Here is a 16,202-nt window from a genome sequence, read left to right as displayed (position 1 = left end):
AAAGAGCAAAGGTTTTAAGGTTTAATCAGTTTTAAGATGCCTATGGCACATCCAAATGTTAAACAGTTAACAGATGATACCAGAGGTAGGAAGAATTAGGGACAAAAGTTTGAAAATCATCAGCACATAGATTTAAAACTATGGAATGAGGTAATCCAACCAACACCTACGTTACAAAGTGGATCACTGAACAGGGCTAACTCTCTCTCTCAATCTCACATGAGCAGTAAGCAGATAAACTAGAGTTACAGAGTCATGGGTACTCACCTACCCATTTCAGAAGACCTATGAAACAGAAGTAAAGAATGAAAGCTGGAGAAGTGAAGTATGTGATGTACACGCATTAGAAAGAGGTAGCAAGAGCAGGGATATGTGCAAGAGATTCATGTGGCTATAAAAGGAAACAACATTAAGTTCCAGGACTGTAGCTTATCAAAGGCTTGTGTTTCTTAATTCACTGGAAGGCATGTGCCTCTTGTTAGTTATATTCCCTAAATGAATGTTTAGAAGTTGGGAATAATTGTAAACACTTTAAAATATTAAATTGACCCAGGGACTTGCCTGGCACAATTAGTGCTAAATAAATATTTGATGAAAGAATAAATAAGAAAAAATGATCAAAAATGGAACACCGTGGGACTTCCCTGGTGGTCCAGTGGTTAAGAATTCGCCTTCCAATACAGGGGGTGCGGGTTCAATCCCTGGTCAGGGAACTAAGATCCCAAATGCCTCGCAGCACAGCCAAAAAAAAAAAGGGAACACCATCCTTGAGTTCCTTCACTGAAGGAAAAAAGAGTAGGTAGTTCAGTTCCCTATTTCCAAATAATTCAAACTCTACCTAACAAATAACAGTATAGGTCTATGCTGTCTCATGTATAACGTTACATTGCCAGAAATGTTTTGTGTGGTTTTCTTTTTTTTTCAATTTTAAAAAGATAATCCAGGTGAATATGCCATATATTGCACAATATGCCTTCAAAATTGGGCATCACCCAATAAGCAAATACATTTAACAATCTGCAAAACAAAAATTCACTGATCAAGACAAAGATGACAAACTGCTAACGCCCACTCAAGTCAGGTCTTACTGACAAATGAGCATTAAAAACTTATAAAATAATAAATCACTGCTTTTGGAATGGTAGGTAGGGATTGTGGACCTATGGGAATCAATCAGTGAGTAAAAGAAGAGGAGACCTCACATGGATGGGCATCAGAGTATTTGTTATGAGACATTAGATAAGATTAATTTCAACCATTTTAATCACCATGGTAGAACAACTGAAAAAGAAAGATGGAATATTAGGAGCTGAAAAGACCCACAGCTCCTTACCTCACATGTGACCTTCCCCAGGATCACATAACTAACTAGCTGGTAGAACCCAGCTCCCTTTGCTTTATTACATGGCACATTTGAACAACCGGGTTTACTCAGGTATTAGTGCCACCCCTACCCCTTTCCTTTGTCTGCCAAATGATTTTGAGAAAATGTGAAATGGAGACAGTTATTTATCACACAGCACAAAACAGAGTTAGAATCCTCAGGTGGTGATTTCTTCCTTTTTATACCATTTCTGAATTTCTCATGTGATCTTCTTTAGACTGACCAACTACAGCCTGCCATCCCCCCCTTCCAAGGGAAAACAAATAATTCTGTATCTATCATTCAACTGCCTTCACAATATTCTTCTACTTTGCAGGCTATATTCCTTGCGTCCAACTTAGTCTGCCCATTCTTATTTCCTTGACTTTTTTCTTCATTCCTGAAAAGAGCTCCTTTAGCTTCTCCTAGTTTCTGGCACTGCGTACATGGAAGGCATTCAAATAATATTTATTAAATTTAATTGCTCTTCCTTATACTCTCATTAACAGCTTTTGGTATGGTCTTCTCTACTGAAAAATAGTGCCATGGTCCTGTCATCTGAAAGAAATTACATCCAATGTGCTCCAAATTTAACAAAGATTTCAAACAAACCCGTCACTTAAAAAAAAAGTAAATACTAGTCATGTCAAGACCCAGGTTTATGGATCCAAGACACAGTGAAAGAGCCTACAAAACCATCCCAATATAAACCTCTTAACATCATGCTTTTAAAGTGCTTCCAGAAATTTGAATACCTGTAATCTACATAATTTTAGAATTAGCCTATGTGCGAATGTACTATGAATAAAAAGATATACAAATCTGCACTACTGACACTAACAAACTGAAAAGGAAGATCACCCAGTCAAATTCCTGACTGTGCCTTTTCAATTCTTTTCATTTTCTTCATAGCCACTTTTAACAGCACTGATACTATGCTAAATGTAAAAATAAAACAAATGAACACTAAAATCAAACCCAAAACACCTAAAATGAATATAGCGTTCATATCTACATGCATTTATAAAGATCAATCTTTTTAGGTACTAGGAAGAGGAAAAGAAAATACTGCTAACATACTGGGTTGCCAAAAAGTTCGTTCAGTTGCTTCCATAAGATGTTACAAAAACCCGAACAAACTTTTTGGCCAACCCAGTAACTTCAATACTACCCTTGCTTATTAACATACATATTTTAAAAAATGATTATGGAACCTAATATGCTCAATAACACAGATATCTGAAAATCTAAACATCAAAGCTGCTTATCAGTCTATTAAAATTATGGTTCTATGCTTCTGTAGGAAAAAACAAAAATCACATCCACCATACTATCATGGAATTCAAACAAGGAATTGATGGGGGAATGGGTACATAATAAATAGCTTTTCAATACATGTTTTTAAAATCTTAAAAACATTTTCTTAAAAATTTTCTTTAACTCTTCATCTATACCTATTTACTCAAGTAAATGTTCTTATACTAGTTTTGAAGTATTTTACATAAAATTTCAATTCCTTCAAAGCATTATACATTATCAAAAATTTTCACTGTCATGATTATAGAAAAAAACAAAAATCAAAAAGTTTTATATTTTTACCTGGTCTTGGTACCGGCTGTGCTGCAGGAGTCTGCGTCTTACGGGCCGAGGCACCCTCCTTTAAAAGGATAAAAATGGGTATGTTAAAGTTCCTTTGCATAATAAACACTTTCATTTAATTACTGCAAAGAAATTCCATATCTCTCTCAGTCACTCCACTTAAAAAAAAAAAAAAAAAAAAAAGGAAAAACCTCCCCTTATCTTTTATGCTATTGGTTGTGAAGTAGTAAGAGAAATCTTAAATGGGAATATATTTAAATTGTTACCATTCAGTAGTTATTGTAAGTAGGTAGTATTTTTCAAATACTCAATGATTTGCTTAATTGCTGGCAATTATAATATTCTCAGAAATGTCGTTACCAGTTTAAAAATCAAGTCGATCTCTTTTTCCCTTAAAGAGTCTCAAAATGAATAAACGATACATAATCTCACATTTGAAAGATGAAAGTGTTACCTTGAGTTCATTTTTAAAAATGCAAGTATTTCAAATTAAATGCCTTTTAAAATATTCAGGAGAAATAATCCATTTATAAAGATGAGATTTGTTACATTTAAGAGTAGTTGAAAGTATCTTAAAAACTGAATAACAAATCTCAACTAATTACTAAGCATATAATATATACAAGGAAATATGCTATATATTGAAGTACATCAATTATATACTCAAGAATAAACGCCTCTGAAATGCTTAAAATACTTCAAAAGTTATCTATATTTAGTGCAATAGTTTCATATTCACACTAAATTCTTCATTAAACCATTTTTCTTTACAGAAAGCTACAAGTGTAAATTTCAAAAACAACTAGTAACTCATGGAGATTTTATTCTAGTTGTATTCAAGTGAAGGAAATTTGGTAAATATCATGGAAGTTACATAAATCCATAATAATAAAAATCACTACCACAACCACAGAAACATTTCTAAAGAAGTCCTGCTAAACAATGTTAATTTTAATCATATTACACTTTCTTCAAAAATTTGGAATGGTAAAATCATTTGGAATGATAAGCTATCCCAAAGCATCTTTTTTTTTTAATGATTATAAAAATTAGTACCAACACAGAGAATGTATTTCACTTGGAATTCGGTGGGATTCCTGGCATTCAGTTAAAAAGCCAAAGAAACCATTCTTTACTGCAAAAAATAATAGCAGCAGAGGCAACTAGCAAAAACTTTTTTGGGAAAAAAGGTACCCGAAGACAGCAGAACATCCTTTTCCAATATTTTCACTGTTATGCATTTAGTTATACATTGTGTGGTTGAAACTGAGTCACTCTGGATGCTGGTTTCATGGATGTGTTAAGTCTGTGAAAATTTGTCAAGCTTACTAATGATATGGTCATTACACTACAAGTAAATTATATTCAAGTAAAATTTTAAATGTAAAGAAAGTGAGTTATTATTAAGGTGGAGAGCATATTAAACATTTAACGTCATTTAACATGCTGAAATTTCTGATTTATATTTTTCTCTAAGTTCATGTTAGGGGACACAACGGCTTTTACTCCTCTTTGTAAATCTAGTACCTAAAACACTCAACAAATGTGTGTCATATTGAACTGAGTCTAGACTTTTAAAAATCAGAAGCCAAGGGATAATCATTAAATAGAAATTAACTAGACATTATATAATAAAATAACAAGATTATGCTTTAACCATATTACTTTTAAAACCTTATATGTAAATACAGACTCACTGGGTATGGTTTAAGTACACAGAGAAGGAAGAAAAATAAAGGAAATGAGACAGGAAAAACAATGAGCACACACATATGGAGACCTCTTTCTGTCTGCATTTGACTATAAGGCTGGTTGAATCCAAATCAAAGCCCTCTTCACCTGAATAGAGTAGATCAAAATCACTAGAATACAGCACTAGAAGGGAAAAGAAAAGTCTTTTCCATTACAAATTATTACCCTTAAGTATTTCTGTCTACAAAACTAGACCCCTTTAAATATCAATAATGGGCATTTTATGTTTACCAAGTAAGCAATCTTTGCTTGATGACCCCTTCCCATTCCAAATCATTCCTTTTGGCAATAAGCCCCTGGTTCCTGGTCACTGGGCAAGACATATGTCCTGGGCTAGGTCTATTGAGAGTTTTTCTTTGATATGTGTTTTATAAATTGGAGCTTGCCAGTCACAAGGCTATAAGGAGGTTAAGTCTAAAATTACAGATAACCGTGTCTCTTGACCCATGGAGAAAACCCATCTGCAGAAGGACATAATGAAGTTACTGTTAGGGAAAACACTGACTGAAACCACCCACCCTGGCCAGGCAAGGACAGTAACAATCTGCATGAGTTATTTTATGACAGAAGATCCTGTAAGGAACACGGAACTAACAAGACACCACCAACCATAAGAATATGGGAAAGGTCAAAAGGACAGAGGAGATGCCAGTCCACATGTTCTACCAACCTCCCAGAATCCTCCTCACTGGAATCCATCTTGGCTGAGCGGTTCCACGTGCCACCAGAAAGGACCCTGTGTCAGAATGATTGGCCAGAGACAACCTGGAAACTAATCCCATCACCATAAAACCTGAAACTGCAAGCCACGTGGGAGAGCAGTCCTCCTGGGTCACCATACCCTCCTGCTCTCCGCCAGGACGCCCCTTCCCAATAAAGTCTCTTGCTTTGTCAGCATGCGTGTCTCCTCGGACAATTCATTTCCAAGTGTTAGACAAGAGCCCACTCTTGGGCCCTGGAAGGGGTCCCCCTTCCTGCAACATTACCAGTATACAAGAAAACACATGGAATACAATATCCCTCATAATATCTGGCCTGTAAGACCTATTCTCCTGCTAACTCTTCTTGATTCTAAGAGCGATTAAATCCCTCATCTCATTCTATGCACCCCACACAAACAATTTTTGTCTTAACTAGTTGAGCAGAATCTGTTAATTGCAACCAGAAGAGTTATCTAATTTTGTTTTCTCAGATTCACTGAAAATTCTGAGTTGCCAAAAGTCACTATAGTATAACTTTGCTTAATTCTGAAGTAAACACACACAAATAAGCTCAAACGCACACGATCATACACAGCTATGACACTTCAGTAGGCTGTGGGCTCCTGGAATGAAAACCGGGAGACCTTCACTAATCTCGTCGTTAGTTCATGGCCATTTCTAGGACGCCCTAGCCAATACTAAGAGCTAAAAGCTCATTCTACTCTGACCTGCATTATTTTGAAATAAATTTGTATAAGTCATTGCATAAAGGACCTCAGAAACCATACAGTCCAATCCCAGTACCCTTTACTCTAAAGATGAAGAGACAGAGGTGAAATAGTTTTTCAAAGGCTACATAGTGGTATATCTGCCATATATTAAGAAACAGAAATAATAATTGGCAGTATCATGGAGTAAACCGACAGTTCTATATTTTTAAAGATATTTGGATTGGGGGGAAAATACTACTCAGCTGGGAAAAGAAAAGTAACAGCACAAAAACAACTAAAAGAGCCGACAAGTTGTGCCAACTGGAGAGGAAAACCTGCTTTCTCTTAAAAAGTCAGAATCATTACAATTTCACTAAGACTTGAGGCATTCTGGAAAAGAAGTAACTGATAAAAAGGGATGGGGGAAATAGTGATAGAATCATATTTGCAAAATGTAACAAGACAAAAACAAAGTAAACTGTTTACAGTCCTTCCTTGCCTTCTTTTACCAAATGAGATAACCTAAAATCTTCTGGTATTAGGAGACAGAACAGTGGTATTTGCTGCTTAAACAAGTAGAAAATAAAACCATAACATAAAATATCATAAGAAAGAATATTTGTTACAAGTATCAGTATGCAAAATATACTATATTTAATTTTGAAAATTGCTATTTATATGAAACTTAATGAAATACTGAAATTGCTTAATGAGGAAAACATACAGAATATATATGCAGATTCTAGGAGTTTATAATCTACCTCTTTGACTACTGTACTTATGAGAGGAAAAGTAATATGTTTTAAAAAGTAATCAAATACTAATTTACAGCTGCATGTTTTTTCTTTTTAAAAAGTAACTCATTCCCATGAAATCTGGATTTGATATTCAGAATTCTCAAGTATCAGGATTTTTTTCTTTCAGCAACTGAATTTTTAAGTTCACTGAGTGAGTCTTCAAGTATTTTGGAAAAACTATGTACAAAAAGGAAACTGCAACTTTGAGCAAATCACAATGAGGCTGAAAAGCACTAAAGGTTTCAGGAACAAAACACTTCAACACAAATTTTAAGTAGACTTGTCATAACCTGGGGGCATATGTATACAATGTTTGCCAATACAGAAAATAGCTGACACATTTATAAAATATAGTATAGTATATCTATACAGGCATGCCTCAGAGATACTGCAGGTTTGGTTCCATACTACTGCAGTAAACTAATATCACAATAAAGTGAGTCACAAAATTTTTTGGTTTCCCAGTGCATATAAAAGTTATGTCGACACTATACTGTAGTCTATTAAGTGTGCAATAGCATTATGACTTTAAAAAATGTACATGCCTTAATTAAAAAAAACTTTATTGTTTAAAAATGCTAGCCATCCTCTGACAAGGCAGGGTTGCCACACCTTCAATTTATTTAAAAAAAAAAAAAAAAAGCAAAGCACGTAGCATAATAAAACGAGGTATGCCTGTTAAATATATAGATTTGATACCTCTATCAAATTTCTCATTATGCTATATAACTACTTGTCTACTTCTTACAACCAGACCATCAATTACTTGAGGTCAGGGACTGTCCATCATATGTCCAATGCCTGTTATAGAGAGCCTGATGCATGGTATATATGCTTAATAAATATACATTAAGTAATTAATTAAAACAAATCCATACCTTAGCATTACTGATTCACTAGTGTTATACTGGTTAAACTGCTTTAATCTGTTAAATGAAGATGGTAAAAATATCATAAAAGATTACTGAAACAAAATTTATTTATTCATTCCACATACTTTCACTGAGAGCATCAAGTACCAAACAAGAAACTGGGAATGCAGCAGTATAAACAGAAGCCACGTGGTCCCTGCCCTTATGAGATCAGCAATCTAATGGAGGAAGCCAGTGACTGAATAAATGAATGAAGAGAAGTTGAAAAATTAGAAATATAATTACATATGTATTTAATTATTCATAATGTGCATATATGTGTATTTGTCTGTGTGTATGTGTGTATTTGTCTGTAAGCGTGTATGTGTGTATATGTCTGTGTGTCCAGCTCACTGCCCCAAATAAAAAGAGACTAATAACTGTTAAACCATCTTCTTTCCATAAAGAGACATTCTCTATACAAAGATAAGAAAAGCACTAGCAAACCAAATTCAGCAGCATACTGAAAAGATTATACGCCATGACCAAATGGGATTTATTCCTGGAATACAAGGATGGCTCAACATATGGAACTCAATCAGTGTAATAAATCACATCAACAGAACGAAGGGAAAATAAGCTCATGATAAAACTTCACGATCATCTCAATTAATACAGAAAAAGCATTTGACAAAAGTCAACATTCTTCCATGATTTAAAAATTAAAACCCCTCAACAAACCAGGAACAGAAGGAAACTTCCTCAACATCATAAAGGCTATATATATATGTGTATACGTATACATATATATATGAAAAATCCACGGTTAACACCATACACAATGATGAAAGATTGAAACCTTTTCCCCTAAGATCAGGAACAAGATGTCCACTTTCCCCACTTCTACTCAACATAGTACCTGAAGTTCTAGCCAGAGCCATTAGTCAAAAAAAGAAATAAAAGACATCCAAAATCTGAAAGGAAGTGATAAAATTATCTCTTTGCAGATGACAAGATGTGTATGTAGAAACCTAAAGATTTCCGGGGTGGGGAGGTTGTGCAGGGAACAGATGCCCTACCACAATTAATCAACTATTTCAGCAAAATTGCAGGGCGCAAAATCAACACACAAAAACCCACTGCGCTTCTATACGCTACCAACGAGCAATCTAAAACAGAAATGAAGGAAACAACCCCATTTGTAATGGCTTTTAAAAAATCAAATACTCCAGAATAAATTTAACCAAGAAGCAAAAAAACTTGTACACTGCAAATTACAAAGTGTTGCTGAAAGAAATTAAAGCCATAAATAAATGGAAAGACATCTATGCTCATGGACTGCTAGAATTAACTATATTAAGATTTCAATACTACCAAATGCAATCTACAGATTTAACACAATCCCTGTCAAAATCCCAAAGGTGTTTTTGCAGAAAGAAAAACTCATCCTAGAATTTATACAGAATCTCAAGGAACCCCAAGGAGGCAAACTAATTTTGAAAAAGAAAAGAGTTGGAGGACTAAAACTTCCAGATTTCAGACCTTACTACAGAGGTACAGTAATCAAAACACTGTAGTAGGGCATAAAGACAGACCTATAGACCAATGGAATAAGACAGCCCAGAAATAAACTTTCACATACATGAAAGGTGCTAAGTCCATGCAATGGGGAAAGGACAGTATTTTCAACAAATGATGCTGGGAAAACTGGATATGCACATGCAAAAGAATGAAGTTGGACCATTATCTTACATCATATACAAAAATTAACTCAAAATGGATCAGAAGCCTAAATTTAAGAGCTGAAACTTTAAGACTTATAGAAAAAATCAAAGAGTAAAAGCCTCATGACATTAGATTTGACATCAGTTTCACGGATATGATACCAACAAGTACAGGAAACAAAAGAAAAAGATAAACTGGACTTCATCAAAATTAAAAGCTTTTATGCATCAAAGGACACTATCAACAGAGTGAGAAGTCAACCCAAGGAATGGGAGGAAATACTTGCAAATCATTTATTTGATAAGGAATTAATATCCCAGACATTTGGTTATAATATTATTCTGGATGTGTCTGTGAAGATGTTTCTAGATAAGATTAACATTTTAATCAGCAGACTGAGTAAAGGAGATTGCCCTCCCCAAAGGAGATGGGACTCATCCAATCCACTGAAGGGCTGAACAGAACAAAAAGGCAAAATAAAAGAGAATTCACTCTGCCTGGCAGTGGTCAAGCTGGGACATGGGTATTCTCCTGCCTCAGCCTCAGACGGGAGCTTACACCAGCGGCCCTCCAGGTTCTCAGTCCTTCAGGCTCAGACTGAAGCTATACCATCCCATCAGCTTCCCTGGGTCACCAGCCTGACGACTGTAAATTCTGGGACTTTTCAGTCTCCCTAAGCACATGTGCCAATTCCTTATGATCGATCTATCTACCCTATTGATTGTTCCTCTGGAGAACCCAAACTAATACAGCAATAAAAATTTGGATCAAAAGAGAGGAAAAGAGAGTGAGACAGAACACAAAATCTTTAAAGAGGTACTCTTTCATACTGGGAAAATGTCAGGTTTTTAAAAATTGTTTATCTGTAGATTAAAAAATTACATCCACATGAATGTAGATGAAATGTTAATCACAGCACTGCAATTAGAAACAAACCAAAGCATGTGTACTGATCTCCTTTAACACCAAAGTCTATAATGATCACATACCTTCTGGTACAAATGAACAATTCTTTCTCACTGAGTTTTAATAAAAGCATTATCATTCTCACTTAAAACTGGCAGAATTGTTTTTATAGTGGCAGAGGGATACAGGTAAGGTAGAAGGTCCACAGGCTCATTTGTGTAGCTTATGGATCCATGGACTAAAAACAAATACACTGATGTTAACTAGAGACAGAATAAATCAGTGCAAAAAAAAAAAAAAGCTTGATTTACAAGTCTTGAGCTCTAGGTTCTAGCTTTGGCCCTGCCACATTAAGAGTAGACCTTTGAGAAAAATCACAACCTCTCAGGGTCTTAGTTACCTTGCCTGTAAAATGAGGAAACTAGATTTTTAGATGACCTCAAAGGTCCAATTCTGCTCTGAAATTCCATTATTCTAATGTAAGTAATACCTTTTCAATAGGAACAATGCCATTATAGTACAACCCGAAGGGTCCAATTAACTGATTAAGTTTGAAGACATAATTCAATGTTTCTTCAAACGCATACAGCTCATAATTTTGCTCTATAGCTTATAAATTTGCTCTTCTTTTGTTTCGTGTGAATAAATAATATTCTCCTGCCCAGCTCCCTCTATCAAAGGTTACATGTTTGGAATTATATTAATTTCATTGTTTTGGGAACCAAAGATTATAGCTACTGGCAATACAGGTAGAAAGGGAAATAACAATATTGTAAGCTTTAAAAGAAAATATTCAATGTTTTACCATTTAATAATTCAAGAAACTGACTGAGGAAGCTAAAATAAAACAGAGACCTGTACATACTTAACTATCTGAAATCACACATACTAAGATAGGCAACTGAAATGTCGTGAAACATTATAAATTCCAGAGATGTTAATAAATACAAATTCTGTGAAAAGTTACAGAGGAAATACAGATAAAACTCAAAGTCTACTATGAGGATATTTATGAAAAAGAAACATACTCAATATGTTAATTAATAAGTAATCAGGGAGACACTAAAAAAATGGAGGGTACAAACAGAAATATATAAATTTTCATTTTTAAAATTTTAGTTCACTAAAACTCAGGAACTGTATTATCTGTGAGCCCTCTTCTTATTTATTAAAAGGGGATAAAATATTAGAAATACATAAAAATTAAACAGATAAAAATGTAACATAAAACCAACTACAGGGCTTCCCTGGTGGCACAGTGGTTAAGAATCCACCTGCCAATGCAGGGGGACACAGTTCGTGCCCTGGTCCGGGAAGATCCCACATGCCTCGGAGCAACTAAACCCGTGTACCACAACTACTGAGTCTGCGCTCTAGAGCCCCGCGAGCCACAACTACTGAGCCCGTACGCCACAACTACTGAAGCCCGCGTGCATAGAGCCTGTGCTCCACAAGAGAAGCCACCGCAATAAGAAGCCCGTGCACCGCAACGAAGAATAACCTCTGCTCGCCGCAACTAGAGGGAGCCCACGCGCAGCAACAAAGACCCATGCAGCCAAAAATAAATAAAATAAAATAAATTTATTTTTTTTAAAAAAACCAACTCCAATTGGGAAGATCAAAAGTATCAAAGCAGTGAAACTGAGTGAGACAACAGTGAATTGTACAAGACAAACTCTACCTGAAGGGAAAAACTGTAAATAACTATATAACATTTACTTCTAGTTATCTGTGCCATCTTTATAATGATTTGTGTACCCATCAAGTCTAGAAATCTCTTGAAAAAAAGGAACCTAATGATGCAGTATCTCATATGCTCCTGTAATTTGTGTATATGCTTAATGTATTTGCTGAATGTAAGTGAATCCGTTGGGCATCCTCTAAGAAATTAGGGAGGGGAAGAAATCAAACCCTAAAGTCAACCCTTACCCCTTCCTAATCCTATAACCTTTGCCTGTCTCTTTTGCAAAGTTTTGAAAACTTTGCAAAGTTTCTTTATACTAAAGTCCCTATTGCCAACCAGACCATAAACAATCATTCTGAAGACAGCTACGTTACGTACATGAATTTAGAATCAAGTATACTCAATGTTCCCAGGTCATCACAAAAAGGCCCTTTGGGGAAAACTTTCTATTTAGTTACTTCTGACTTTTGCATTAGTTCCTTATCTACTAAAGCTATTAAATAAGAAGCATTTTTCAATATTAATAATTTATATTTGGGTAACTACGCTTCTTTGTGAAGTTTTAGTGCACTTGTAAGTTCTAACATATTATATCTACCTGAATTTACAAATGGTCACACTTTGTAATGAATTAATAGTGTTAATATTTTTAAATACTCATGTGCTGGGGAGCAGGGAGTCAGGAGTAAGACGCCTGAAACAATTTAAAGGTGCAGACCTAGCAGGCTTCACAACTCTATGTAAGAAATATTTTACACTGACCCCTCTAACAATTTTAAATTAAATGCACAGGTAACATTAACCTATGTAAAATTTTTAATGGAAACCAATATCCTAGCAATATACTCTGTATTACAATTATGTTTTAGATTCATTTAAAGAACTCACACAAACACACACACACACACACACACACACACACACACACTCTGAGACACTCAGAAGGCCTTGCTGTTTTCAAAGATTGTCTCCCACACTACAGACTACCTTCCCTAGGCACACTCACTAAATGCCCTTCAATTATTTTGTCAGCCGAACACACCTTCCCTTGTAAACTTCTAGAACACCTCCTAGAAAAGTAGTATCAAGCCCAGTACTGCCTTCATTGATAACCCCTCTAAGACTATTCCATGTGTGTCAAATAACAACTGAAAGATTCTAGTTGATTCGTGCTAAAAAGAAACAGCTATGCTACTGAGAAACCAAAGAACAGGGGCTTCCCTGGTGGCACAGTGGTTGAGAGTCCGCCTGCTGATGCAGGGGACACGGGTTCGTGCCCCGGTCCGGGAGGATCCCACATGCTGCGGAGCGGCTGGGCCCGTGGGCCATGGCCCCTGGGCCTCCGCGTCCACGCATCCAGAGCCTGTGCTCCGCGGTGGAAGGGGCCTGCGTACTGTAAAAAAAAAACAAAAAAACCAAAAAACAAAGAATATACAAGTAAAAAGGCATACCTCGTTTTCCTGCACTTTGCAGATACATTTTTTTACAAATTGAAGGTTTATGGCAACCCCATGTTGTCAGATCATGGTTTTAGTATTTTTTAATTAAGATATGTACATTGATTTTTTTAGACATAATGCTATTATCGCACAAAGTATACTGTAAACATAACTTTTCTATGCACTAGGAAACAAAAAATGCATGTGACTCACTTTATTGCGATTTCACTTATTACAGTGGTCTGGAATTGAACCCCAAATATCTCTGAAGTGTGCCTTTACTATTTTTTTTAATTAATTAATTTATTGGCTGCGTTGGGTCTTCATTGCTGCACGCGGGCTTCCTCTAGTTGCGGCGAGCAGGGGCTGCTCTTCGTTGCGGTGCACAGGCTTCTCATCGCCGTGGCTTCTCTTGTTGCGGAGCACGGGCCCTAGGCGCACGGGCTTCAGTAGTTGTGGCACATGGGCTCAGTAATTGTGGCTCGCGGGCTCTAGAGCGCAGGCTCAGTAGCTGTGGCACACGGGCTTAGTTGCTCCACAGCATGTGGGATCTTCCTAGACCAGGGCTTGAACCCAAGTCCCCTGCATTGGCAGGCGGATTCTTAACCACTGAACCACAGCTAAGTCCCTGCCTTTACTATTAAAGTACTTGCCAAATTACTGCTGATTTTAGATGCTTACATTTTCCCTTAGGATCATTAACAGTTTGTATGAATTAAACCAGATAAAGGTGTCTACAGTTAGTTTTGAAAGAGACTTTAAATTTAGCTCTGCTTTCAAGTCTAAAGAATTCTTAAACAATTTGAGAAACTGCAGCACAAGCTTGTGAAAACTGAAGCAAAGAGTTAAGGCAGGCAAACACTGACACTTGTGGTCATTCTGAGATTGCTAATTTGCAATCAGCTAATTCCTGCTTTGAGTCCAAAGAAAAGCAAAACTGGTTCATAAATCTTATATTAACTTCAAAGGAAAATGCCACATTCTTAATAAACACAATAATTTTTTTCAAAAATGGAAAACTACTAATATTAAATAGCCAAAAATATGATATTTGTCCAAATCCTTTATGCAATGAAAAAGATGTCATCTGATTTTGAGTCAAAACAGTCAAGAGAGATAAACTCCAAGCAAACACTGCTATGCAAAATTGCTGATTGATCTCAATAAAATTAAAATTGGTATCTAAATAACTGTGTCAAATGGAATTTTTCATAGTACGTTGGAAATTACACCTAATCCAAAACATTAAGATTTTTCTCCAGCACTGGAAAAAGATAGCTAGTTCTTCAGGTGAAATAAATGGCTTGCATTTAGGGGCTAAAGAGTCAGACTAAAGCACAAACAGGAATGGAGACTAATGTAGAGAAAACCAGATTCATGTTCCCTTCCTCGCATTACTCAAGGCTATTAGCTCATTCTCAGTGAACAGAAATCACCCACCATGGTTGAAGTGTTCTCCCCACAACCCTTTCTCCCTTGTTCTTTTTACCAAGGACATTTAGTTGAATTTATATATACATGAATAGTATAATACTTGTCTTTCCTATTACATATTGAACAAATCTGTACCTGATTGATCATGTAATAATCACTCAGATACTATTAACAACATGAATAAAAAAATAATAATTATTTCTGTACCCAGTAGAAACTAAGAGTTAGGAGGCATAGCAAATCCTGCCTTTAAATTCTGACTCCTTAGGGGATATTCTAGACATGCCCAGGAAAATCCTAAAATGAGCCTGGACAATGCTGGCCATAATGCATATATAATAGTAATATCCATCTATTTTCCCACCAGGGATGTGTTCTAAAATTAAAAAACAGACCTATGCAAGTAAAAATTACAAGACATCTATAACTATAAAACTTAACAAAATAGCTGCCAGTTTGCTCAGTCTGACAAAGAAATCTGTCACATTTACTGAGAAAGTTTAACCATAGAAATCAGATGTTAAAAGAAATCAGACTAAAGGAAGAACTTCTACAAGCTTGCCTGTCATATGATTTTTACCATTTCTCTTGGCTGGAAACATGCAGGTTGCTAGAAAAAGTCACTAAAGGAACTTTTATCTCACGTCTGCTGTTTTTCTGTAAAGTTCCTAACCAGCTTAACTTAAACATAAGAAACAGGATGCAGTTGTACCTAGAAGTTTAAAGTAAATTCTGATTCAGTACACAGGTACCCTTTCATTAGCTTTCAGGAGTCTCCTTTGCTGTGTAAACACTTTCCCATCGCAAGCACAGTTGAGACAATAGTCCACTGGGAATTCAGGGGCCTAATACTGCACCTAATACTGCAGGGAACCACTAACCAGCAGGTTACCTATGGAGTTCTCTTAATAATCAAGATCCATAAGAAATCCAGTGGGCATCAAAAAAGAGTCCAATCAAAAGAACAGCCATAAATAATTGCGTTATCCTTCCTGGAGAAAGGGCAGGGAATGTAACTAAAACATCTTTGTATCTCTAACATTTAATAAGCTGTGCCTAATTGCAAATGTTGGCACACAGCAGTTGATCAGATATGTATTTGCTGATCAAGTGATTAAAGCAAAAATACAAACATCCATTTATACTGCTATGAATGATCTCTGGGTATGCTATGCTAGTAACAGGAAAAAAGTCCCACAACTTTCTCCAGCAGTGCCATGCAGCATAATAGTTAAGAAGAG

The 16,202-nt window shown here is 35.8% G+C and overlaps 1 protein-coding gene across 1 annotated transcript in view; it reads right to left on the bottom strand.

Annotated features, from left to right (window-relative positions):
* CDC73 (cell division cycle 73) overlaps positions 1–16,202 on the bottom strand; it is an 89,147-nt gene that overhangs the window by 23,034 nt on the left and 49,911 nt on the right. Inside the window, exon 11 of the mRNA XM_032647199.1 lies at positions 2,963–3,020. Coding sequence (XP_032503090.1) covers positions 2,963–3,020 — 58 coding nt within the window. The remainder of the gene's footprint in view (positions 1–2,962; positions 3,021–16,202) is intronic.

This window comes from Phocoena sinus, chromosome 1, assembly GCF_008692025.1.
Source record: "Phocoena sinus isolate mPhoSin1 chromosome 1, mPhoSin1.pri, whole genome shotgun sequence".
Lineage (NCBI taxonomy): Eukaryota > Metazoa > Chordata > Mammalia > Artiodactyla > Phocoenidae > Phocoena > Phocoena sinus.
Note: the sequence above shows the minus strand (reverse complement) of the source record. Positions and strands in the feature narration are given on the sequence as shown.